Here is a 25335-nt window from a genome sequence, read left to right on the forward strand (position 1 = left end):
TGCATGACAGTCATGTGTCTCTTTAGATCTTTATCATCATTATGCCATTCCAAACCATGCAGGTAAAAATGTCAGTAGCATTACAGAAATGTCAGTAGCATTAAGGAAGTAGTGGGTGTTTGTAGTAGTTAGTTTCATGTTGCTGAGAGATTCCCCTGTATTGTGCATTGTGGCATGCTTCTCTCTTCCTGTATTTGTAACTTGATAGCTGACAATTGTTTTTAATTAAACATCAAGATTTTAAGTTAAAATAAGGGAAAATAATGCTGTAAAAGGTTTTTCCATTGTTTTAATCACATTTCAAATTTGTTGCAGTGCACTTAAATAGTCTTGCATTGTGACAAACACATTTTTAAATGTTAAAAATTTCTATATGTACTCTATTACATTTTTCAGGCCAAAAGGAAGATGCTGGACTCTGGAGTCAACACGTTTAAAGAGAAAACATGCAAAAATATAAATGACTCTTGCATAACAGTCAATAAATTCACTTACAACAGTAAATCGCCCAACCCCTCTCACTATCTCGCCTACTAAGTTGCCTTTCCAACCCACTTTACCAGAAAAGCTGAACACAAAATAGACAAGACAGAGGGGCAGTGTGTGATTCTCATGTGAGATAAAAATACTGAGGTTACAAGTCTGTTCTAGTGATCTAATATTAGCTGTTCGCGTATTATTTGCCTTAACAATGCCTTTAAAACTATATTTAGGAACAATACTTTCTAAAGCTTTGTGTTGTTTGTACAAGCTGTCGCCTTGTGTCAAGTCAAACTGCTGCTTTGTATCTGCAAGAGTTCATATATTCAAGTGTTTTCCCTTTCCTTTCAGGAGACAAAGGAGGAAATACAGTACAGAGCTTTAAAATGAATGTGGTTTTATAAAAATATAGATATAAGATACTAGTAGATACTAAGGAGATCTCAAATGTGTTTAGAGATAATTCACATTCAATCCAGTATTCGCACATATATATGCAATCTACCGATAAATTGGACTCTATTCTTTAGATATTCATATGCGCCCGACAACATATTCAGGTGAGAAACTTGAAAAATAGGGTATGTTTAATTAGGGTACGTTTACACGACAACGATGTACTAACAATGGAAAAAGTTTCATTGCGTTTTTTGCGTACAGACGACAATGTTGTCAAAACGATCCCAGTTCACACGATTCCGTGAAAACGATTAAAAACGCTGTATTATGCATGCCAGGCCAGTAGTTGGCGATGTCACTTTGTAAAGAAACACTATGCGCCTATAGACTGAACACGTAATACGCATAAGCATGATGTCACCGTTTTCACAAATTTGCGTGAAATTCGCACAAATTTCAAAAGTTTACGTTTTCAGGCCTCAAAACGACACTGTCGTATAAATGAACGGCCAAAACGAATAAAAAGTTTTCCGTTTTAGTTGAAAACTATGTTGTGTAAAGGCCCCTTAGATAGCAAAAATATTAAAATACATAAATAAATAAATATTGTTGTTGATATTATTATTGCTATTATTATATTCATAATATATTTTTATCTTTGTAGTTCAATAATTTAGAAATTATTGTGTCAAAAATAGAACAAATAGTTTAAATAACACAATAGATATAGAAAAATTGGTTCTGCATATCGCATATCAGACAATTAAAAATAAAAATAACTGATTTCACTATCAGTTGTGACAAAAATTATAATTGTCTTTTTTTTCTCTAATGGGTTACTCTTCTGGTTCTGATGGGAAATGTTCATTTTGCTGGTTATGAGCTGCACTTATTAGATTAAGTCAAATCAAATCAAGTCATTTCAGCATTTGCAAGGAAACACAATGTGCATCTGGTCAATAATTGCCAAATGCTGTACACTCAGGAAAGAGTTTGCCCATCAGCTGTGTTGCCTCAGACCATTGCCAGGGGTGACTGACAGGACTAGAATGAGGAAGGGAGGAAGGAAGAGACGGATGAGGGGGAGGAAACCCGGCCAGCATTTGCGGGTCTTCCCCTGCTGGTCTGCTCCACCTACGCAAGCTGCTCGGAGCACACAACTTTCAAACAGACTGCTTTGCTTTCCACCTGCTGATGTAAGTGTGAATCATTCACCTCAACAAAAGGGGATGATTTTTGTCTATAAATGTGCACCCTTTGGGGCTGTGCAACACGCGTTTATTCACCCCGTACATGTCATGCATGACAAACTGTGAAACAATAACTGGAAAAGTGGAAATAATTGGCTCCTTCTCTGAGTGGCTCAAGATAATTTTTTGTTCACTAAATGAAAAAGATTTAGCTTTAAACACTCTGAAACAGCTTGTAAAACAGATGACAGGCCAATTTCAAGACATGCCATAAAACACAGGCCGCAAACTGTAAAGTGGCACAAGTCACACCTCATCTGAGAACGGCTGCTGTGCTCGCCTCCCTCTGCTTCTTGCATTTCAATGGAAAAAAGCATCACTGACTATTTAAGTTGTGGCAGGACGACTTTTTCGTAAAAGCAAAGGGGCCTCAGCGGTGTGCAGGAAACTCTTTCAAGGTAACTGCCTAGCCGCAGGCACGTCTGAGCTTGCACAGCAGCAGTGCACGCCGTCCTCCTCCAGAAAAGCCTGCTGCGCGGTCTGTGCAAAGGCACACGCTTGAGGAGACACATGTTAGAAACGTACTTACACCCACACGGAGAGAAGACTACAGACAGCAGACACGCAGCAACTGTTGCGCTAGTCTCCTTCCTACACAGTGCAATATCAAGAGTGTAAGTCATCATGAGTGAAGCGATTTAATTTTCATTCCCGTGCACATAAGAGGGCATGAGAAATCATAGACTATTAATTAAAAATTAAAGAACACATAGGCTAATTATATCACTTATGCAAATAATTATGTCATTTATACAGCCTAAACTACACCCAGGGTTGCCAGGTTTTCACAACAAATCCCGCCCAATTGCTATTCAAAACTAGCCAAAAAATTTGCCCAATCGCGTTTCATTCTCCCTGTAAAAATCGCGTTCCAGGGGGTAAAATCCACGTTTTTGTTGGGGTTCCCCTAGTAAAATTCTCATTCGAGGGGTTAAATATGATGTTATTTGGGGTCGCTTCAATCCGCGGGCATGAAAACAAACCTGTGGCAACAGTGTTAAAGTAGCCCAATTCCGCGAGAAAACCGCGGTCTTGGCAACACTGCTCAGGGCAGGGTCTATGCTAATAGGGGGGAGTCCATCAGCATTCGTGGGCAGGGCCTGTGCAATGTGACATCAAACTGCAAACGGCTTATTCTGAGACACTACTTATGATTTATGGAGATACTAAAAAAAAGGAGTGGGTGGATTTTTACCATTATAGACTGCGCCAGAGAAACAAGCGCACTGCCATCTTTAGAATTTTGTCTTTGAACTTCTGTTTTTGCGGTAGCTCTGTATATTGTACAGCATTTCAATGTACTATGGCATTTCAATCATGACAACTCTCGGAAGTTTTTTAGTATGGTAATGGATATGACATCGGTAATGTATTTGGTCTTGGCGGAATAGATCTGCTACACTGCTGCTGAATTGCTGCTGCTGTAGATTATTGCTGTTCTTGTAGATTAGGGTAAACGTACCTATTAAGCTCAAGTACCCATTAAGCACACTACCATCTTTGAGCTCAGATTATAAAAAGAAAAAATAATGTATTATCCTACTTGATGTCTTAACCAATTGATGTGTTTGTTACTACATACCTCCTGTAATTTCAAGAAAATCAGACCATTGCACACTGAGATATGGGTATCCATGTGTTCACACTGTCTGGCGGCCATTTTAAAAGCTGTCTGAAAACATTCACCAAAAGAGGAGCCTCTTAAATGTGCATTTTTAAGGTGGTTAAGCCTTTTTGGGGGGTAGTTATAACTACTTACTGCAAAATTAGGAGATTAATGTTTAGCCTTTTGCATAGTATAACCTGGAACCTGCATGTGGAAAATAATTACAGTTAGATCCAAAGGATAGTTTTAGCAACATAGCGCAGATGCTACAGAACATAGTTAGCTTACTAGCTGTATAAGATTGTTTGTTACACAAATATATTACTTTACAGGCATTACTGGCTTGTACTTTTAAATCTATAATATTATACATTTACAGTTTATTGATGGTCTGTGGTTTTAAACTGCTGCAATTTTTAAAGACTTCATATTATTGTTAGGTGAGCTTAAAGGGTGCACTACTATGAAAATCAATAGGTAATTAATAGGTATGTTTACACTATTGCTACTGCTGCAGAGCAAGTACAGGAACTTGCTACTGCCAATACATACGCCGATACATTGTAGTTATGCTGCTGCGAGTAAGACATACTGTAGTGCTGCTGCACAATTTGCATATATCAATAACCCATAGCAGATCTATACAGGTGGAGCTGGGGAAGGTGGAGGGTTTTGGAAGAACTCTGAAGTGTGCTGCAAACTGCTATAGTGAATGTAACCAGCCATTTAAATGTGTGAGCAACAAGCTCATTGGCTGCAGACATGGACCAATCAGTTTGTGCTGTAATTATCATCAGCTTGTGTTAAGGACTCATCAGCCTGCACCATCTAGAGTTTCATGACTGAACTATGTATATATATATCACTATTTATTTTTTTAATTTTACTGTAAAAAAATCATGTATTTAAGATTTTTAAACATTAAAAATGTGACAAAAAATTTAAAATCTAGTCAGGAAAGCTTTGAGATTTCGTCATATATATTCTCATTTAGTGGCGTGTGTTTCATGACACAGTGGCAATGAAAGGCCATAGCCATGTCTTTAGCCAAGTTTTTTTGCTCGTTGAGTCATAGGTCTTTTTATTTAAAGGAAATAAATAACTAAAGGTTTACAAGGGATTTAAGAGAATAACAAAAAAGAAATGTCTATTGTAGTTATGAAGTGATCAATTTAAACTATTTGCAAATAATATTTTTTTAAATATGCAAACATTCACTTTTATTTGTGTATATGTAAAAAACACAAAACGTTTCTTGACTCATCAAATTCAGCTATGAATGACAATCATGTAATAGCATATTTTCAATTCAAAACGGTGAACTTTCATAAAAAAAAAATTTAAGTAGTTTGCATTACTGGATATTACTGTCAGTTGCTGAACCTTTCTATCGCAAAACCATTGTCAAATATTAAATGTTTAGCTATTTATATCTCACCACGCACTTTCACTGCATAAACTAAAGCGTTGCGTTGGAATTCTCACTCATCTGTGAACAGTAAGTAAGATAAGTAAGATAATCATTGATCTGATTGGTCATCTCAGTCATTCTGACAGTGACTGCTGAGGCAGACCAGTCTAAAAATGTAACATTTAAAACTTTTAGTCATCCTAACAACAAAAGGAGCAGTGCGCAATAGGTTGCAGCAGAGCAGCATCAAATATTGGGGGGGACATTTGGCCATTTCTAATTTATTGAGGGGGGGGACTTGTCCCCCTCAATGTCTATGGTGGCTACGGCCCTGTGGTAATGTGAGTCGTGAAGTCTGATTCATAAAAAAAAAAAAAAAAAATTACTTTTTAATGACTCACGAATGAATTGACTCACTCATTCAGAGTTGTTACTGAGTTCATAAATGACTCCTTGACTGAACCAAGAATCAAAATTTTTTATGTTGAAAAAAATTATTGTTCAGAACCAGGAACAATTTATTGTGATGTGTGCATTGTATAAGTTCAAATTAATTTCATTTTTCATTCATTCAATCCATTTCCTCATCAGTTTTTGTCTGCAGTCCTGATAAGCTTGGGAATTTGCACCATTCTGGTTTCCAACTATTCAGTCTAGAGAAGATGGTGTTTTACTGACCACTGAATGGAAATATGGGAATACAAACTCTTTGGAGCAGCAATTTCCAGGTTTTCACCCACTTTTTTTTTTAGAGATTAATATGTACTCTCCACTCACCTGGTGAAAGTGAGGAAATTTGTGGTGAAATGAATATTGACATTCCATTCACAAAGCTAGACCTTCATCTGTCCCTGTTGCGTAAATGCAGTTAAATCATGATTGGGGTTTAGGAAAGACAAGCCACACTGAATCCAGTTTTTCACTACTTGGCTCATGAGTTGTAAAAGCAGGAGATTACTGGGAAGACAGGAAAATAACCCTGTGATTTTCTAGGCAAGCCCATAAGGCTATAGATTCCTCTGAGAATGAGTTATACCATTATCAGGTAAACTAAGCCAAGAGCTCCAGAGAGAATGTGGGACTAAATTAGGAGTTTTAATTTCTTTAGGGACATCCACAAATTTAGCATAGTGTTTCAAATGAGTCAGAGATACAAAACCGCAAACTAAAATATCAGCATGTTGCACTGAGATGAATACATTTTGGTGACGACAGCAGAAACAAGAGTGGAAAAACAAGAATGACTGACTTTGTTTGTAAGTAATTTGGTAAAGGTGTAAATGCAAGGGAGCAGAAAGAGAACTTCAAAACCCTTTCTCTTCAACTGTCGTGACTCATATGGCCCAGTCAGCTAAAACTGTAAAAAATATGTGACAAAATACTTCCAGACTGTTAAAAATATGATGCCTGTTTAACTGGAAGAGTTGAAATCTCTTATGATGATAAAATGAGATGAACTTAATCAATGACATATTCAGTCCACAGTTACTGGAAACCTTTAAACTGAAGAAGGTTGAAATTAATATTTAGATAAAATCTGTATTATTAAGGCAGTTAGATATTCATCAGCCTACTGAAGAGATACCGGTAAAATAAACAATTCAGGCGAAAAATCCAGAGAATGCAAACGTTACTTAACCAGTTCAGATAAATGTGTCAAATAACATCATGATAAGAAGCACAAAAAGTAATAGCTGAATAAAACATCTTAAACCAAGCTAGGGTATTTTGCCAGTCCATTTTGATGGGTTTGGGGGACTTTTGGCTGGTCAGACTGAGAGACCACCTAAACCCAGTTAGGTTCAGCTTGGCTGGTAGATCAGTTAAACCATCCTAAACCACCAGCAAAACTCCTTAAGCACTTTTTCCCAGCATGATATTCTTTGAAATACGTTGTGTAACCATGTATTTATATTTTTAAACAGTAAAAAAAACTTTCAAAAACCATCTTATCTAGGGTTTTTTTTTACTGTATTTTAAGTTTCCAGGCACTTCACATAACAGTATGACTCAGGGTTCACAGTCTATATAGTTCATTGAAAGAGAATAACAACACATCTGACAAACCTACCAGACGAAGCCAACAACTTCGACGCAAAGAGGAAAACCACCAAAATGCAGTTAACAGGTACAAATAAAAATAGCCTGATCTGTGTATGACAAGTATAATTGAGAATCGCACAGTCGCTGCGTCTCAAAATCTAGTGAGCTGTTGTCTGTTTAACTCACTAAAATGCCTAAACAGAATTATTTTCACGACGTTCGGATCAGCAAACATACATTAATACGGAAGGCATGCTAAAAAAAACACTGTTTCCTGCACTATTATTCACCTCCGCAATATGAATTTACAGTCCGAAACACACATCAGTGTAGTCCGATTCTCGAACAAATGACTCATATGAGTCGGTTCTTTTAAAGAATCATAAAGATACAGCGCAAGCAATGTAGACTGATTCTCAACGAATGGAACTTACGAACCGGTTCTTTTGGTGAATCAAAAACAATTAATTTGACTCATTTTCTTAAACGCAAGTTAACTTCGTCATCATTCACGACTAGAAAAGAACTTCTATTGTCTTTTATGTCTTTTAGGCTCGTGAGTTGCTGACTGGTTGTTCATATGACAATTGTATTTGAGATACACATGATGAGTTTATTTCATAAAATAAATAAATAATTGAAATATGATACCACATTTTGTTTGTTTAGTATTTGTATTTATTATTTAGAGCCAATTATTGGATTATTATTATTACTACTGCATTTGTGCACCCTCTAAAAAAGTCTGTGAAGCCTTAAAAAGTCTGTAAATACCTTTTGCAAGAAAACTATTTCAATTTATTTTTGTACATATATATTTGTTATATTGTTATGCTTTGTTGAAACCTGAAATCATCTCATCACTTGCTAACAACCGTTGAGGGCAGTCGATTTTTAAAAAGACATTTCTTTGTCAAAGTAATAAAAAAATGGCATTCTAAATATGGAACCGTTAAGGAACCGAACTCGTTAAAACGAATCGAAAGAATCATTAAATTCCTTACAATTCCTATCTTTAACTAGACAACATTCTGGGCATCGATACAACAGTTCGAAGTCGCATATGAACACTCCGTTTGAACAGTCAGAGGTTTTTTGAGTCGCTGCCGTAAGAAATGATGCATAAAACCTACATGCAGCACAGTACAAAATCACTGCTACTGTTTTAAAGGTCGTTAACTCTCTAAAACTCGCTCGTCTCAACATAATAATAAAACGTTTGCGTTACCTTAATGTCTTGAGGTCGGCAGCGCCGGTTAGTGATTCTGTCTTGTCTTTAAAACAGACGCCTAGAGCGAAATCACTCAGAAACTGCTTCAGCGCTTACAAAATTAATAAACAAGTAGCGAAGGAAGCAGAACCAGCTTCGCCTGCGAGAAAGCGTTTAGCTGTGTTTGTCCGACTGAGAACTGACAGTAAAGTGAACACGCCTAACTGTGAGTGACACTCCCATGGAGTCACAGCACCGCCCGCGCTCATGAGTCTGAGCTGAGCGATGCACTTTGATCAGATGGATGTGACTGAACTCTGCTTTTCATCGACAGCAGCATTAACGATAGATAGATAGATAGATAGATAGATAGATAGATAGTATATGCATGAATGATTAATCAACAGAAACTTGTTACATTTTTGGTTACACATCGACAGTCAACAGGGTGGTGTGACATTATACTATTAAAAGTGTCATCGTTAAATGTCATCATTTACATCTTTTGTGTAGTGCAATTTTTTAACAGTTGTCATGCAATTAAGCTGTTATATATTTGATTGCCAAATGCTTGATTAACTGATACAGGAATTTGTGGTAGGCTACCAGATTGTAAAAGCTCCAATCAAATCCTTACTTTCTGAAAGGGATTAAGAACCATTTCATTTATTAGGGAGACATGAAACAAAACTGTTTAACTGGTCGGGCATTTGTGATTGCTCATGACATTTTTATCAGAATGAAATCAAAATGGCACTTTTGCAAAGTGTTGTGTATGAACTCTGTGTTTCACATCAAACAGATTAGATAGATAGATAGATAGAGAAATAGATAGATAGATAATGGAAGCCTCTAGTTTCCGCCACTAAAAATAAAAACAGTAATTGTGACTTTTTATCTCAGAATTCTGACTTTTTTTCTCACAATTGTGAGATAAACTCAATTGTGTGAAACTTTTTTCTTGCAATCCTGACTTTTTTTTCTCAAAAAAAGTCACAATTGCGAGATATAAACTCACAATTGCGAGATAAAAAGTCAGAATTCTGATTTATTACTGTTTTTATTTTTTTATTTAGTGCCGGAAATGGGCTTCCATGATAGATAGATAGATAGATAGATATGGATTGAGACATGGATGGATGGATACCAGGGGTGGAGCCAGACATTGTAAACATTCGGGGCTTAGCCCAAATCTATTTCGTCCAATGACAATTTAAATTTCCGTCAACAGCTTTACTGTCATGAAAGGAACTTTGTAGTATTATGCTGGAGTAAGGTTCATAAAATGTACATTGTTTCCCACAGGAATTTGCAAAACTTTGTTGGGTGTACCTCCTCTAGGGGGGTCCGAGGGCTTGCCCCGCCGGAACAAAATTTTGTACATTTTAAGGTTAAATGCATCAATCTGGTGCACTTTGAGAGCTCAAAACCGAGAGCTTAAGCCCATGTACAGTGTGCACATTGACCAAAGAAACAGCATTGACTTGTACCTGGACATTAAAGAGGGCTCAAACATCTTTTTAGTTGTGATATAGAGTCTCAGTCTACATTACATTGACACTGGTGTTTTAGGATGCCAAACAATTATTAGGCCTACAATAATAATATAATATGATTTAGGCCTTTATAATTACAACATTAGAGACCATTTAGGCTATGTATGTTTTAAATTTTCGGTTCATTATGAAACAATGGCGGCATATAGCGTAATTAATGGGAAACACTGAATGAATGTTTAGCTGACAAAAGTTGTCATATCAGTTGTTATATCATAACAAAAACCAGTCTTGAGGCCTGCCGCTGCTCTGAGTGAGTGACAGGAGGCGTGTCTGTGTACAACTGCGGTGTGCGTGAACTCGCTATCGGAGAGAAGAGAGAAAGTAATGCAGGTATTGGTGTATACTGCAGAAAAGCGATATTGAACTGTTTAACATATTTTAACAGAGAGATTAGAAAAATGATATTTTGACAGCACTGTTAAAGGATTAGTTCACTTTCATATAAAAATATTCCTGATAATTTACTCACCCCCATGTCATCCAAGATGTTCATGTCTTTCTTTCTTCAGTCTTTCGTATTCTTCAAAAAGCTTACGCTGTATGTCCTACGCCTTCCCTATTCAACTTACGGAACGAACGCAGCGCCAGTTCCGTTTTTCCCGTAAGTTGAATAGGGAAGGCGTAGGACATACAGCTTAAGCTTTTTGAAGAATACGAAAGTGCGGTTTTGGCGGAAGCACTTGGAAGGCGATCATTTGTTTATATAAAGCATATACATTTAAATTTTTTTCGAAAATGACAGATCGTTTCACTAGATAAGAACCTTATTCCTCGTCTGTTATCGTTTAAAGCCCTTTGAAGCTGCACTGAAACTAGAATTTTGACCTTTAACCATTTGGAGACCATTGAAGTCCATTATAAGGAGAATAATCCTGGAATGTTTTCATCAAAAACCTTCATTTCTTTTCGACTGAAGAAAGAAAGACATGAACATCTTGGATGACATGGGGGTGAGTAAATTATCAGGAAAATTTTATTTGAAAGTGAACTAATCCTTTAAGAAACCTCAAACCTGAAAGATTCGGGGCTTTTGGAAAAACATTCGGGGCTCCAGCCCACTTAGCCCACCCCTAGCTCTGCCCCTGATGGATACACTGTATTTGCAATATCAAAACCATTAAGAGAATACTATTATGAAATATGAGACCAGCCAATGTAGTTTGAGTCGAGCAGAAACTGGTCATGAGAGCTGCTGGGAAAACAATGTGACATTCCGTTCCTCACTGGTACTATAATGGGCTGGATTAAAATGACTTGCTGCATTAGTGGCTTTGGCCTAGTCAAAGAAAATACCAACAACAGGAGGATTATTCCTGCATGCATTGTTTGGGTTCAAACCATTAAATAGATGGAGATCAGCAGATAAAAGTTACCACGTAGTCACCAAATGGTAATACTACCAGATAATGGAAACAGAAATACTTGAAACCCCCTTCAGACTGTTCAATTTAACAGTAAAACATTAGTGACATTGTGTGGTAGAAGAGAGGAAAAACAGCAAAAATAAGAGGAAGTAAGGTTTCTGTGCTGATTAGCAATTCACTGGTCATTTTTAAAACAGCTGATTTCAATAACAACCAACAAGAAGTTCCTGCTACCAAGTTAATAATAATGACAAAGACACTGGTGTCATATTGCAAAATCAATTATATTTATTCATATTCTTTCAGTAACCCACAGCACAAAAGCAAGAATGAAAGACAAAAACAAACAAACAGAAGAATGCCACATCCACGGACAATGCTGCAGCAGGAAACATGAGCTCTTTGAATGTTTCATCCCTGACATCAGATGATAAATCCTGAGAGTCAAGAAAGTCTTGCATGTCCAATAAGAGATGGATCGGTCTCATTAAACTGAGCACAAAATGAAGTGAACCTTTACTTAATGAACGACACTTTCTAACAGAAGGTGATCAGATCCATCAGAACCAAGGAGTGGAATACACTGGGTCATCATGTTTAATCTCTCCAGCTTCAGGGTGCGATTGTGAGATGATGTGCAGAGAAGCCATGTGACACATTAATACAGCGATCATGCAGTAAAGTGTCGAATGAAGTGTGATAAGGCAAAGTTCACAGACATTTTTCTCTAATTCACACAGACCCGGCTGAATATTGCAGTTAAAAACATTCTGGGTCCTTAGTTTTCAGCTCTTATTAAACAACATTTGCAAAAAAAAGCTACTGTAAACAACGCACTGAGCATTCAGGTCTATGTAACACTGAAGCAGGTGACACACAATAGCTCCAAAGATACATTTCAGAATTGCTGAACTTACATTTTCGGTGTCCACGCAATAACAAACGACAACAAAAAAAAGAGCAAGCACAATGTGGATTCAACACAATAAAACACTTTGGTTGCAGAGACAACTGTCGTACAACACAAATTAAACTGATTCTTAAATCAACTATGTACAATGAAGGTACGTAAAATATGCAAAATAAATTCTTAAACCAATTGCACAATATACACAAACATACAACCGTCCCATCTCTCTTTATTCTTTAAAATTCGTCAAGAGGTGCTGTGGCAAATGATGGATTTAAAAAAAAAAAAAAAAAAAAAAAAAACGGTTTGGATGTAAACCACAGTAAACAGGTCCAGATATGGTTGAGCATCTGCAGACATTATGTTTTTACATCAGCTGTAGGTTGGTCATTTTTCACAATGTGTGTATACTTCATCATACATTTCATCCATCATTTATGGTTTCGCTAAATCACCTAGAAGAAACCTTTGAGGTCATTAAGACTGTCTTAAAGAAAAAAAAAACATTCTGGTTTGGATTAATAATAGTGAGAAAACCAGTGATGCCAGTAGAAAATAATACAAAATATTGTTTCTGGAGAAAAAAATTAATTGAAAATTTAGAGTGTCTGGTTGCACATAAAACTCAAGAGAGCAGTGTAGAATATCAGCTGTTGATTTCCATCATTAAAATCCTCTCCTTCACTCTTTCCTCTCAAGAAAAACAAACATCTTCACAAAACGAGATTCATGACATCTTGTTTTTCCAAAACACAGAGTAGAGAGTTCTTTATCTAGCATACTTTAATCATAGCTCTCTTAAAATAAAAACATTGAGATCCATGGTAGCTAAAACACACTACTCTAAATAGCAAACTGAGATGAAGCAAAAATGTCTACCCTATTAGAACAAGAACAGATAGCATATTTGTCTATATTTCTTTATCATCTGTATTTACAAGAATTGACTGGTCTTTTACACCACTGAAAGCTGCGAGTGACATGTATTTGCTCTCAAGAGGGAAATAAATGTTAAAGGGGAAATTAGACATCACTTCAAATCCTTTCGATTTCAATGTTAATGTTAAACATACATGTACCATCTTCCCTGATAATGTTTCAAGTTGGTTTTTATCATTAGGGTCCACTTTTTGAAAAATGTCCTATTAAGGCAAAGAGAACGGGAATGCTGGAGGTCCTCAAATGAGCGGAGAGCTTTCTCTGCCTGCGTCCTTCCAGAAAATTTGAGGTAAAGACTGCTGAAGGGGTCTTGATATTTTTAGTGGGATGAATTAAGAATTTTTTAGATGGGGGAGGGTGGGAATTAATTCAGTTTTTGTAAACCCCTTTCTGCTCTTCATCATTTGGACCCACCTATGTACAGACTATAAGATCTCTTCAACTCCATGAGCGAAGATCATAACCAAACCCGGCTCCAGAATCATATCTTCACCCATGTGCTGATTCTCGCAGGCCATCACCACCACGGCCTGCTTACCCGGAATGCGCTTGGCCACATAGTTTTCGTAATATCGGCGGTTCATCTGCCGTGTCTCCAGCGTGGCCAAGCCTTGGGGCCAGTTACGCTCGTGGGCGTTCTCGATGAGGTCATTAACGATCGACAAAGGGCATCCACTGTCTATGAGCGACCGTTTGATGACGGCCTGGAGGACGGCATCAGGTGTAGAGATCATTCCTCCCCAGCGGGTCACGCGAGCAGGCTGGAGAGAGTTCACCCATCTGTGGCCAAACGAGTATAGTTAGTTTGATAGTCATCTGATTGTCAATTATGGACTTAGCATTATTACTTACTCAGCAGTAATTTACTTGCTCATTATTTACATAATAAACTGACATTCTATTCACAGAACAATACAAACAACTACGATTATGGATTTAAAGGCACAATATGTAAGATTTTTGGATTAAAATATCCAAAAACTACAAGAACAATATTATATATTTTGTTGACTTGTGTACTTAAATTATCCCAAATGTTTCCAATAATGTTTAAACCCAGAAAAATCAGCAACTGTTTGGTTACCTTTATTGGGTTAGTCCTATTGTTTGAATCTCGTTTTCTTGATTTACTGCAAGTAACAAGTTTGTACCATACATCAGAGACAACACTATTTTGTCAAGTGGCTAACATAGCATAATCAGAAAGAGCTTTATTTGTAGTAACAATACAGCATTTTCTCCACCATACAATATACTTTAAAATTAATCGCATGCAATTTAGCAACACAAGCCAACCGGCTTTTATTAATATGATTTGCTAATATTGATCTAGCTTACTTCAGTGTGCATCAAGTGTCTCATACCAGCCACCGAGCAAACGCACAGAGTAACGTTATAACTTTCAGCACACTGAAATGTATTTTTAGTATGATTATTTTGACTAAGTAAAACAGTGGTGCGTTACCCCACAATTTTAATTTGTCAAATAAAGTGACCTGCATGAGTAGTAATTCAGCACTTGTGGCAAGAACATTAAAATGAAATAAAATAATGTGAATTTAAGTGATCAAACTTAAACGAAGTTAAAGTTCAGGGAAGGAGATGGCGGATGTTAAACGTAACTTTAATTGTAACAAACAACAAACCGAAAGGAGCGGCAGCGGCCTACTGCGGCATACAAGCATAATAAAAACAGCAACATAAAATGTCCCAGGCTCTCAGCCCGCAGTGCTTCATGCCACAGTAACATTAATAAAACTTTAATACATTAGCTCATCCATGAACATGATTTCTGCCCGAGTCCCATCAGATTGCTCTCCATCAGCTGTGAAGGTGAAGACAACTTCCATGATTCCAAGCTCATTCACGGCGTCGTCAAGCTACGCCTTTGTTATTGTTGTGAAAAAGCGACCTCTAGCAGTTAAACTTACATACTGTGCCTTTAAGTTATTAATTTTTCATATTCTTTTGACAAATATATTACATTCACACAAATATATTTAACACTTCCATTTAAAAGTTTGGGGTCAATAAGAATTCTTTCAAAGAAATGAAGAGTTTTATTTAGCAAGCACACTTTTGAACTTTCTATTCATCAACGGAATCTGTAAAAAACAAAAGTATTACTGGTTCTTAAAATATTAAACGGCACAACGGTTTTCAACACTGATAATAATAAAAAGAAATTCTTGAATGATTTCTGAAGGATCATGTCACACTGAAGACTGGAGTAATGGCTGAAAATTCAGCTTTGCAGCACAGAAATAAATTACATTTTAAAATATATTACAATAGAAAACACTAATAATTGTAACAATATTTCACAATATTACTATTTTGTACTGTATTTCTGATCAAATCAATGCAGGTGAGCATAAGAGACGTATAAAAAAAATTGGACGACAATTTGGGGTTGGTACGGTTTTATGTTTTTATAAAAGTTTAAAATTAGGAAAAATGTCTTTTCTTATTTATAAATAGTTCAAACTGTCTAGTTTAAATTCATATTGACATAAACCGAGGCAGAAGAAGAACAGATCACTCACTCCAGGATCTCATTGTACTCTATGCTCTCCTCCAGGTTCTGTAGGTTAGGGTTAGCGCTGCGTATTGCTCGCATGTAAGCTTTCAGGAGCTGGATATCACGTTTCTGAAAAAAAAAAAAAAAAAAAGAAATCATCAGCAGATTAAAAAAAACAAAACAAAGTGTGGTGTGTGTGCTGAACAGAGCAGAGAATCCAAGAAGTTATGGGAAGTTTTTAAATCAACCGTGACATTCATGTAGCCTCAGAGGTCTGACCTGTTCTGCAAGTTGGTGCTTGTGCTCAGCGGCAGTCTTCTCCAGATCTGCAATCTTGGTCTGCTGTTGCTGCACCACACTGCGTAGATGCTTAATACAGTTGTGATTTGGCATCTCATCTTTGGGCATTTCTAGCCTGCAGAGTAAAAAAGCAGCTATGACCAAAATGGGGCAAATAAAGAGCATTCACACAGGGTGCGTTCTTGCAAGACTAAGAGCTGAAAAAACGGCGAGCCTTGGTGCAACAGTCAAACACATCAGTGTAGCGCATGTTGACAAACTATAAAAAAAGCATCACATTCTCCCTCCAAAGACTGGAGTGAATTACTAAGTGAGAACTAGAACTTCGAGTACATACCCGCAACCTTCCTCACATGTGACGGGTCGTTTGGGGTTGTGCTCGCAGTCCTTGAGGTGTGACTGCAGCTGGTCGAGCCGAAGGGTGGCCGTGCAGCCGAAGCCGGCGTTATCACAGGAGATCTGCAGCTTGGAAAGCATGTTACGCATGATGCGGGGGACGGGTCGAAGGTGGGCAAGGGTCACGACGGTGCGGTCCACGGGGCAGATCTGCTGCTGTGCAAACCACTGTGTGATGCAGGCATTACAGAAGGCGTGCTCACAGTGCGGGGCCTGAGAGAACAGACAGACTGATCAGACAGGAAGTAACTTGAACTCAATACGCACTTCTTGCTAACTGACGTGCATTTTTCAGACCTTTTGCCATGTGTAGTTGTTTTATGTTAAAATAAGCTTTTTACTAATTTGCAAGGAAAAAACAGCAACATGAATTGTAAGAGACCGTAATCTATAAATAATAAAATAACATTTAAGTTTTTTAATAGCAATTTTATTAATAAAATTATGTGTGTACATTATTTTTTGGGTGAAAAATCTAGCCTGTAAATTTCCTCAATTCCCTCACCATTGGCTTTACAAAGAAAATTTTTGACCCTTGTAAAACATATTCACACAATGGTCTCACAGAGCAATGATATCTGATAACCACAAACACGTAATGTCTGAGCCTCTGTCACATTGTCAAGGTGTTTTGGGATGTTGCGGTTGAATGAAAATAAATATCGACCTGCACTGGCTCCTCCAGCACCCCGCTGCAGATGGGACATAACAGATCCTCGTCCACCTCTCCTTGGAACCTGGTGACGTCGTACCCCATGGCACATTACCGGAACCCTTTGATATCTGACAAGAAACAAGCAGGAAGAGTGTTTAGTGAGAACTCGGCCGGTACACTTGCCAATTGCCTCTGAGACAGAAAAGCATGAGAAGCCCTGGATGTACAACAAGATGAAACTGAAAACTTACAGCCTTTGCTGGCCATTTTTAAGTGAAAACTGAATCCAGCACAGGAGCAGAAGAACTGTGAAACCAGGTCTAAAAAAAGATTTAAACCAATGTACTACTTGAGTTACTTACATACTGTTTTTTTATTACAAGTTAAGGATTTTAAGAGGTCATGAACTGCATTTTTTTTTTAATGAAAAATTATTTTAATAAAGTCCACTTATATAATTATCAAGAATTTTACATCAAAAAACATAAGAATAAGCTATTTTCTATCCTGTTTTTGACCCTCTTTGAAACACTTTTGATGGTGTGCTGCATTGAAAACTTGGAAGTAAACGGCCACTGCAACCACTGGGTAACAGTTCTGCATATTAAAATAATTTTCAATGTCCCTGCCATTACACATATGGAATGGTCTCAAAAACTTCCTATTGGTGCTGTAAAATGGATTAATTGCATCTAACATAAGTTTGTTTAAATAATATATGCGTGTATATAAATTTATTTATAAAACGGTTAGTTCCTGTCCTTGATTCTGATTGGTCAATAACTGTGTTTTATTCTCGATAAAACATGGCTATGACCGCTTCATCCAACGGTTCTGTGTATCACTACAAAACACCCTTAGCAACCACTCTTAGCAACGTAAACTGTATGTTCTCAATATTGTTCATTGAAGCTTACTGTATCATGTAGAAGAGTATTGTGAGAAAGAGATCGAGTGAGCAAGTTTATTACCTGCATTCAGATTTAGCATTTTCCTTCAGGTCAGTCCTATGTTCATAATAAAAAAAACTGTTCTGCGATCTTGTCCTTTTAACAGTTAAGGGGTTTTCCCGTGACTGACAGTGCTAGTAAAAGCATTTGTCAGTTGCGTCTTGTTCCGTGTTCACAAATTCAGTCTTTTCAATATAAAAGTCTTCGATACTGAGTGACAGTCTTTGCTGCCATCTAATAGTGTAATAATGTAACTTCTGTTGCTGTTCACAGTCAGGGACTATTTTGTCCGGCAGAAGGAAGGCTTAGTGCTGGGTGGTTTGACCAAAAATCTGTATCACATTTTTTTTTAATAAAGATTCTGGCGGTTTCACGGTATGTCACGTTTTTTGTTTTTTTTTACTGGACCTTTATTTTGGCATATTTTACTGTCAGGAGTACAGGAAATATATAAACATTGTAAGGACAAATAAAAATTTATTTAAAAAATATAAATCAAAGTTCATAATGCTAACAATTTTGTTTAAAATGTAATCAAATTTATTTAATTCTTTAATTAAATTAATAATATTAAGTAGGCTATATTTTTACTGTGCAATTTGTCATTTCAATGAAGACCTTTTTTTGTTTGTGTTTTAATTATTATTATTATTATTATTATTTTTGTTATTATTATTATCTCTATTAATCAAAGTACACTCTATTGTACAATATACTATAAGTTTGCCGAACTTATTTTGACAGGGTCGTGAAGACCTTTGACTTCCTGTGTATATGATACGACAAATAGTTTTAGTCGATAGTTTTATCAAATTAAATGGTGAAATGTTCATAAAGTGACTCTAAGAGCAGCTCTGCAGAAGAAGTTCATGTATAGTGAGCGAGACGGCAGACACTGAAATCTTATGGCTCTACATGGTATTTGCAGTATTAAAGAGTTAGTTTTGTGAGTTATTTATTGTTGTTTAATAAAGTTGTTTCCATTAGTGTAAGAAGGGTTTGCAGTTAATATAAGTCCGCTCTCTATACGCTTTACATTGCGCTTCATGGCCATTGAATAGAGACAGCAGCTGTTTCAGCTACGCACCGGTATGGCGGTTTTTATAAAATACATATCGGTCTTGAAATTGAACCGGTATACCATATGAACTGGTATACCGGCCAGCACTAGAAGGCTTTTAGTGATTTTACTTTATAGTTGCATTGATACATACTTTTGGCTTTAATATTTGTATTGTGTGGTAACCGTTTTATAAAAGCAATAAGGTACTTGAGGCTAGTGCTGTATCGTGAATAAGTCACAGCCGAAGGGGATGACTTATTCACGATACAGCACAGCCTCTCGTACCTTATTGCTTTATATATATATATATATATATTTTTTTTTTTTATATAGGCTATTCGTATTTTTCCTTTACAATAAAGTGAAAACGTACACACTCATTTGCAGCGCCGTGTTTTAATAAAATGAAACGTGTTGTAATGTCTTACTGATCCCAAAACAAGATGTCGCTAACTGAAGCTTTTATTCAGGATTACAGCAACTGGCTTCGATCAAAACAATAACAAAAGCAGCGTTGTCTACGTGCTTTCTTCCGTATCCAATAATCCAACGCATTAACCCCATAAATGCTGAAGCAAAGGAAAGACCAACGAATCACAACTATCCAGTTTGACTGCGGCGCAACAGTATAAATACTCAGTACATTTTAACAAACAATCTGTAACAGACAAAGCAATAGTGACACGTGGTAAAAACACTGTTACTCACACTTGTGTGTTACGACATTGCTGTCGGATCCAATATAGTCGGCACTGCTTCACGTTTTATTTTCAGTCTCTCTGAAAAGCCTGCGCCGGACTGTTTCTTGTTTAAAAATTAATCCGCAGTAAAATCAAATGAACAAACAAAAAGCGTCTTACTGATGTGATCTGACTGAAGACTCCACGCTTTATTAATGTTAGGATCACAAGGATGGCAATGCAAAGACTGTGTTTTTCCACAACTTGGCACTGGAAAACGTCTTATAATCCTCAGAGGCATCTCTACAGTTTTGTTGCTGGAGTAATCCTGTGTTTGCGTCTGTCTCGCATTTACTAATGCATGACGTGAGCGAATCGGTGTGCGGGGCTAAAGAGGCAATGGTGCAAAAGTAGGCGTTGATCTTCTTCAGCAGAGGCGATCTTTCGTCGCACTATGTAATAGTGTGATAATGTGACAAAATCCGAAATGAGTCATTTTCTGTGCTTGGTTTCAATAAAAGCTATTTTTGGACTGACGAGGAAGTTGAATTCTGAAACTTACAGGATATTTTTATAGTACAATGACCTCTTCGAAAGACCAAGGAAAATTTTATTTCTCAATTCATGACCCCTTTAACAGCTTGTAAGAAAATAAAAGGAAGTACACTCAAATATGCCAACTAATAACATTCAAATGTAACTGCAAATCTTATGGACAATCAGAATCATAAATCAATGCGGTACCAGATCTACATCAAGATAAGTCTTTTATAATGCTTTATGCACTAACTGAATTACAAATTGTGCTATTCAATACAACATGGCTCTGTTCCAAAATAATGCAATACTCCAATAAGCAAAAAAAAAAAAAAAAAAAAAAAAATTATTGGGTAAATAGTCATTAATTAGTTCTTAATTCTGTAAGGGATGCTAGCAATGCAGCCTTAAAATTTGGCCAAAACAAGGCACTGCTTTCGCTTTTTATGCCAGGAGCAAAATGATGCTTTAAAAATGTAGGTTTCGAACAAATATCACAAAACTCCTTAGAAGCATTAAAAGTAAACTGATAGAGGTTTAATGATCATGGCATTTTGAGCTGAACACGGAGGCACTCAATGTCCTGCTACAATACAGAAGTAACATGATCACATTTCCTGTATAAAGGTGACCTTTTTCTTCTTTGTAGAGACACTAAGACTACACAGCTCTCTCAAGTGAAAAATGCAATGGCTGAGTGTTTGTGTGTAAGCTGTGTGTAAGAGATTACTAATGTGCTGTCAAAGAAATATGGGTCCACTGTGAAGTGTGGTGGCGAACTCAGTAATGCAGCATAATGGGAAACCATTTTGAGTGGCCTAGAGATTGCATTAAGATTAATATTGTGAGGATGGAAATTTCACCGCCTTTCTGACTTCATTTTAAGAAACAACAAACTGGAAGGCAATCAGTCAGTTAGACATAAGTGTCGAAACGATAAAAAAACAAGACAAACGACAAAAGCCATCGCTTACATGTAAATTCAGATTTTGCCCTAACAAGCCATGACAAGCGTCAGTTGCTTGGTTTCTATCGTTCCACAATGAAATCTCATGGCACCAAAAACACATAATGTGGCTGTGTATTTAAAATTAAATATGCCCTGCTTGTCTGTGATACTCTGTACTTAGAAGCAAGTAAAACATAGCTTCATCTTATTTTGAAATAATGCTTAACAAACTGAAATTCTATTTTAAAAAAAATCTACACCCATTTCTGCTAATAATTTATGTTCACGGAGACTGCAGCGCCATATTTTGAATATATTTGAGTGTTTCCAGTGTCAATTTACCATTTTGGTATCAACTACTTTGGATAAACATCCTAGACTACAAATAAAAGCAAAAGCTGTTAGTCATTTTACATGTCAGTAAGACTGTCTTTTTCTGTCTAAGAGAGCAATTATTAGCCAAAATAAACTCCAAAGTAGACTTCATAAATCCATTACATCTCTCCTAGGGCTGCACGATTATGACAAAAATCATAATTGTCGATTATTCCCTTGAAACTGTAATTGCGATTATTAATTACTATTATCACAATTTAATTGAATGATGTATTGAATAGCTTTATACCATTGTTTGAAGCTGAAATTTTTATTGTTTTTCTATAGCATTAAACCTCAAATGTCAACTATACATTGGTTTGGTGTCTTCTTTAAATAATAATAATAATAATAATAAAAGTCAACATATGCATGGTATAATAATAGGGGCTTTTGCATCAGGTTGTTCTTGGAACTTAGATATAGGAACTAGCCACCAATGTGGTTCCCTGAGAATTAATGTTCCCCTAGGGCCGGAAGTGATGTAAACTGCGCTTGTTGTTGTTACTTTTATTTTGACGGCACGGCAGACTTTTATTTTGACGGCGCTGAGAACAGTTCAGACAGATCCTAAGCACACAGTGCTCGCATTCTCCATCTTCATTAGTTTACGATCTGCTTAACAGTCCTGTCTAATACGTTATTAGATAGAACTGTTATACAAAGAAAGTAGACAGTATATGAAAAAGTATCAGCTTTTGCCGTGTTGTTGATGCCCAATGTCGCTAGCTTAGCAGAAATACATAATCATGTTTTGCTTGGTCTGCTCAAAGTCGCGCTGGATTTTCTCCTTAGTGTAAGGTTGAGAGGTCCTATCACTGTTTTTCATGTTTGTAAAGTTAGTTTGTGGAGTAAATACATAGGCCGTGTACACGGCTTTTTAAAATGGCGGGTGCTGGTGTTTCACATGCGTTTGACATATCAGCGTACACCTACGTCACTGGTAGCTCCTTTTGTGCTGGGTTAGACCTTTTACATTCTGAAGTAGTCGTGACTCGCCTCTCGCAACATAACTTGCTCTAAACACACCTCTTAAACATGCAGAATAATTTAAGTGGATATTTTTCCTGGTAATCGTGGCATCCGTAATCGTGATTTGAAATTCGATTAATTGTGCAGCCCTAATCTCTCCTAGAACTCACAGAAAGCAGACCTTTTTGTACCAAAGACTACAAAAGATATAAACCATACTAAAATGCATTAACTTCTATGAAATATTCATGATCTGAGCAATTAGAAAGTGCACAGTAGCATTAATGGAGTACAAGTGATTTATCTGCCATTACATTCAAAATAAAAGGCCATTCATACCTCACTAAAGCACAGCCCTCATGATCCCTGTACAATGAGCTGTCCTCATGTGTCAGGTGGGCAAGGCGACTTTCCTTATGATGCAAGACCGACCATCCCCCTTAAGAAAGAGAAAGTGAAAACAAAGACATACATTACGATGCAATCAATACACTGCTACTTATTTCAAAGCAATTTAATTAAGACTCCAAAAGCCTGTTTGAAACATTTCCTGGAAGCTTCAGACAAGTTTGGCATATTTACCGTCAATTAGTCCATTCCCTATTTCAAGATGTTTTGTATCCAATGGATGTCATCAATTAAACTTATCGAGATGCTCTTTCCTTCCACTTTGTCTCTTGAGTGGAAATCCAAAACCATTAAAGCCTTGATGCAGCGCAATCGAATTAAGAGTCAGCTCATTTAAGAGGCAGATGATGTAATGGTACAACAAGCCACATGTGCGCACCCAATCATAGTGCTGGACGGTATAATGTGTAATGAAATGTGTTTCGTTTTACAATATATATTTGGGTGGCCATCAGTAGACAGTGCTTTAAGAGCAATTAAGAAACAATGACTCAAATGTGGTTCATCCAATCAGAATTTACCCTGGAATGCGAAAAAAATCCCATAGACTTACATTGAGCCATATATAGGGACCATAGAGGCTTGTGGCTGGGATGGCAGTAAGTAACCACCCAGAACACCCTAGCAACAACACAGCAACACCCTGGTAACCATCCATTACACCCTAGCATTATAGTGGTGAGTTTTCACTCAATAGAATCACAATAAGTTGCGTTTTTAGACATCATTGCTTTTCCATAGCCTACTGAAACAAAGCAGATGTGGTTTGCAAGGATTAGACGTGTATGACGTGCTAAAAACACTTGAATCCATTAGCATTTAATTTCCTTTGAATCTTATAAGATCTAAAACAGGAGGAGGAAAATGCTGGGGTTAATACACAGATCAATTCTTCTAATACTTTAAAACCAATTCAAAGCAAAGAAGGGTAGTCACAGCATCTTTTCCGATTCATAACAGTTCTGGGAGGGGTGGTGTTTTGTCCCGGTAGGCTGGTGGTGACCTAATTTTAGCTTGTCTAAGCAGATGAAGGGGGAGAGCGTGGGTGGTTGAGAACGTTCTCCCCTAAACCCCCATTTCAGTGTTGGCGTCCCTCACTTTCATTCAATAAAGATCTAGTCGATCATGCACGGATGCATCATCACCAAAAGTGCATTTGGAAGCACACAGCTGCTCTGGCACATGTTTACCAGTGCCAAAAAACATTTTGTCCAAAAACAAGTGTAAACTGCCTCATATTTTGAACCACTTAGCAGATGACAGGTCTGACAAACCCATAAATTGAAGTTGGAGACCTTTGGATGTCATCAAGAGGGTCCTACATTGCCATCACTAAAGGACAAAACAAGTTATATATATATATATATATATATATATATATATATATATATATATATATATTAGACAGAGAGAGAGAGAGAGAGAGAGATATGGAGGGTCCTGCAATGATACCAAGAAAGAAAAAAAAAAAGCGGACTGAGGGGTTAATGTTAAATGGACAGATGTAGCCATTTAAACAATATGCATTTAATTGCATCTTAACATTACAGACAGTCATGAATGTGAACATGCTGGATTCAGACAGACAGGCTATACCCTTGCCAACATACATACAGTAATGAACCAGACAGCTGTAAACAAATGTACAACTATTAAACCTCCTGGCGATGAAAAAAGCTTCACCTCTGCCAACCTGAAACACACGTTTGCTGATGTGTTTGAGCGACTAAAATGAAGCGCTTAGCATTAGCCGACTCTCTAACGCTGTTGTACAAAAACAACCAAATTAATCATCACAACCACATAACTTACTTATCGTGTTTACTGTTTTTTTTCGTACAACAAGGGACGAATGTCTCAAAATATCTTTTATTCACTGTAAAATTACATTTAAAGTGTATGCGCTGATGCTAAGGAGCTAGCGTGGCTAACTAGCATGAAATCCAACTAGCTGACGCATGCCGAAAGAGCAGCTTTGGTCTAAAAACAGTACACCACACGTTCTTAAGCGTCACATTACATTTTCTAGCCCCTGTAAATGTCATTTAAATACCGTTCTGATCAAATAACGTCTTGTTGTGTTCATGTTTCGTGACTGCATTTGCATCCAGTTTGTGCTACTATACGGTAATTTTACAAGTCGACATGAATAAAGCGTTAAAAATCTCTCAGCAGGACTATAATACCTGTTCCCGTTGATCGCGGTATTCCTCCAAAGCTTAATGTGATTTCTGGATTTAGAGACTGATATTTGTAGTGATCTGAGAGATGGCTGAATTCTCTTCCTGAGGCGAGCGGATGAAGTCTGTCTGAATCTGCTGCTGCGCCTACAGGACAGAGTGTGTGTGTGGAGGAGCA

At 37.0% G+C, this 25335-nt stretch overlaps 2 protein-coding genes across 4 annotated transcripts in view; both read right to left on the reverse strand.

Moving 5' to 3' along the window:
• dgkaa (diacylglycerol kinase, alpha a) overlaps positions 1-8649 on the reverse strand; it is a 32736-nt gene extending 24087 nt beyond the window's left edge. For both annotated transcript variants that reach the window (XR_007927549.1, XM_051880307.1), the window contains exon 1: positions 8418-8649. The gene's annotated coding sequence lies outside the window, so the exon portion shown is untranslated. The remainder of the gene's footprint in view (positions 1-8417) is intronic.
• A 2938-nt stretch (positions 8650-11587) lies between these two features.
• rnf41 (ring finger protein 41) lies at positions 11588-25319 on the reverse strand. 2 transcript variants are annotated; one of them, XM_051879833.1, is made up of 8 exons: positions 25164-25302; positions 23152-23245; positions 22909-23008; positions 17056-17171; positions 16330-16601; positions 15972-16107; positions 15718-15821; positions 11588-13951 (listed from the first exon to the last, which is right to left on the reverse strand). In XM_051879833.1, the coding sequence occupies exons 4-8, from the start codon at positions 17143-17145 to the stop codon at positions 13597-13599; spliced, it is 957 nt and encodes a 318-aa protein (XP_051735793.1). In that variant the 5' UTR covers positions 17146-17171; positions 22909-23008; positions 23152-23245; positions 25164-25302; the 3' UTR covers positions 11588-13596. The 2 variants fall into 2 exon arrangements, with proteins under 2 accessions (XP_051735793.1, XP_051735792.1); XM_051879832.1 differs by lacking the exon at positions 23152-23245 and having other exon boundaries at positions 25164-25319.
• Positions 25320-25335: the final 16 nt, after the last annotated feature.

This window comes from Ctenopharyngodon idella, chromosome 22 (genome assembly GCF_019924925.1).
Source record: "Ctenopharyngodon idella isolate HZGC_01 chromosome 22, HZGC01, whole genome shotgun sequence".
NCBI lineage: Eukaryota > Metazoa > Chordata > Actinopteri > Cypriniformes > Xenocyprididae > Ctenopharyngodon > Ctenopharyngodon idella.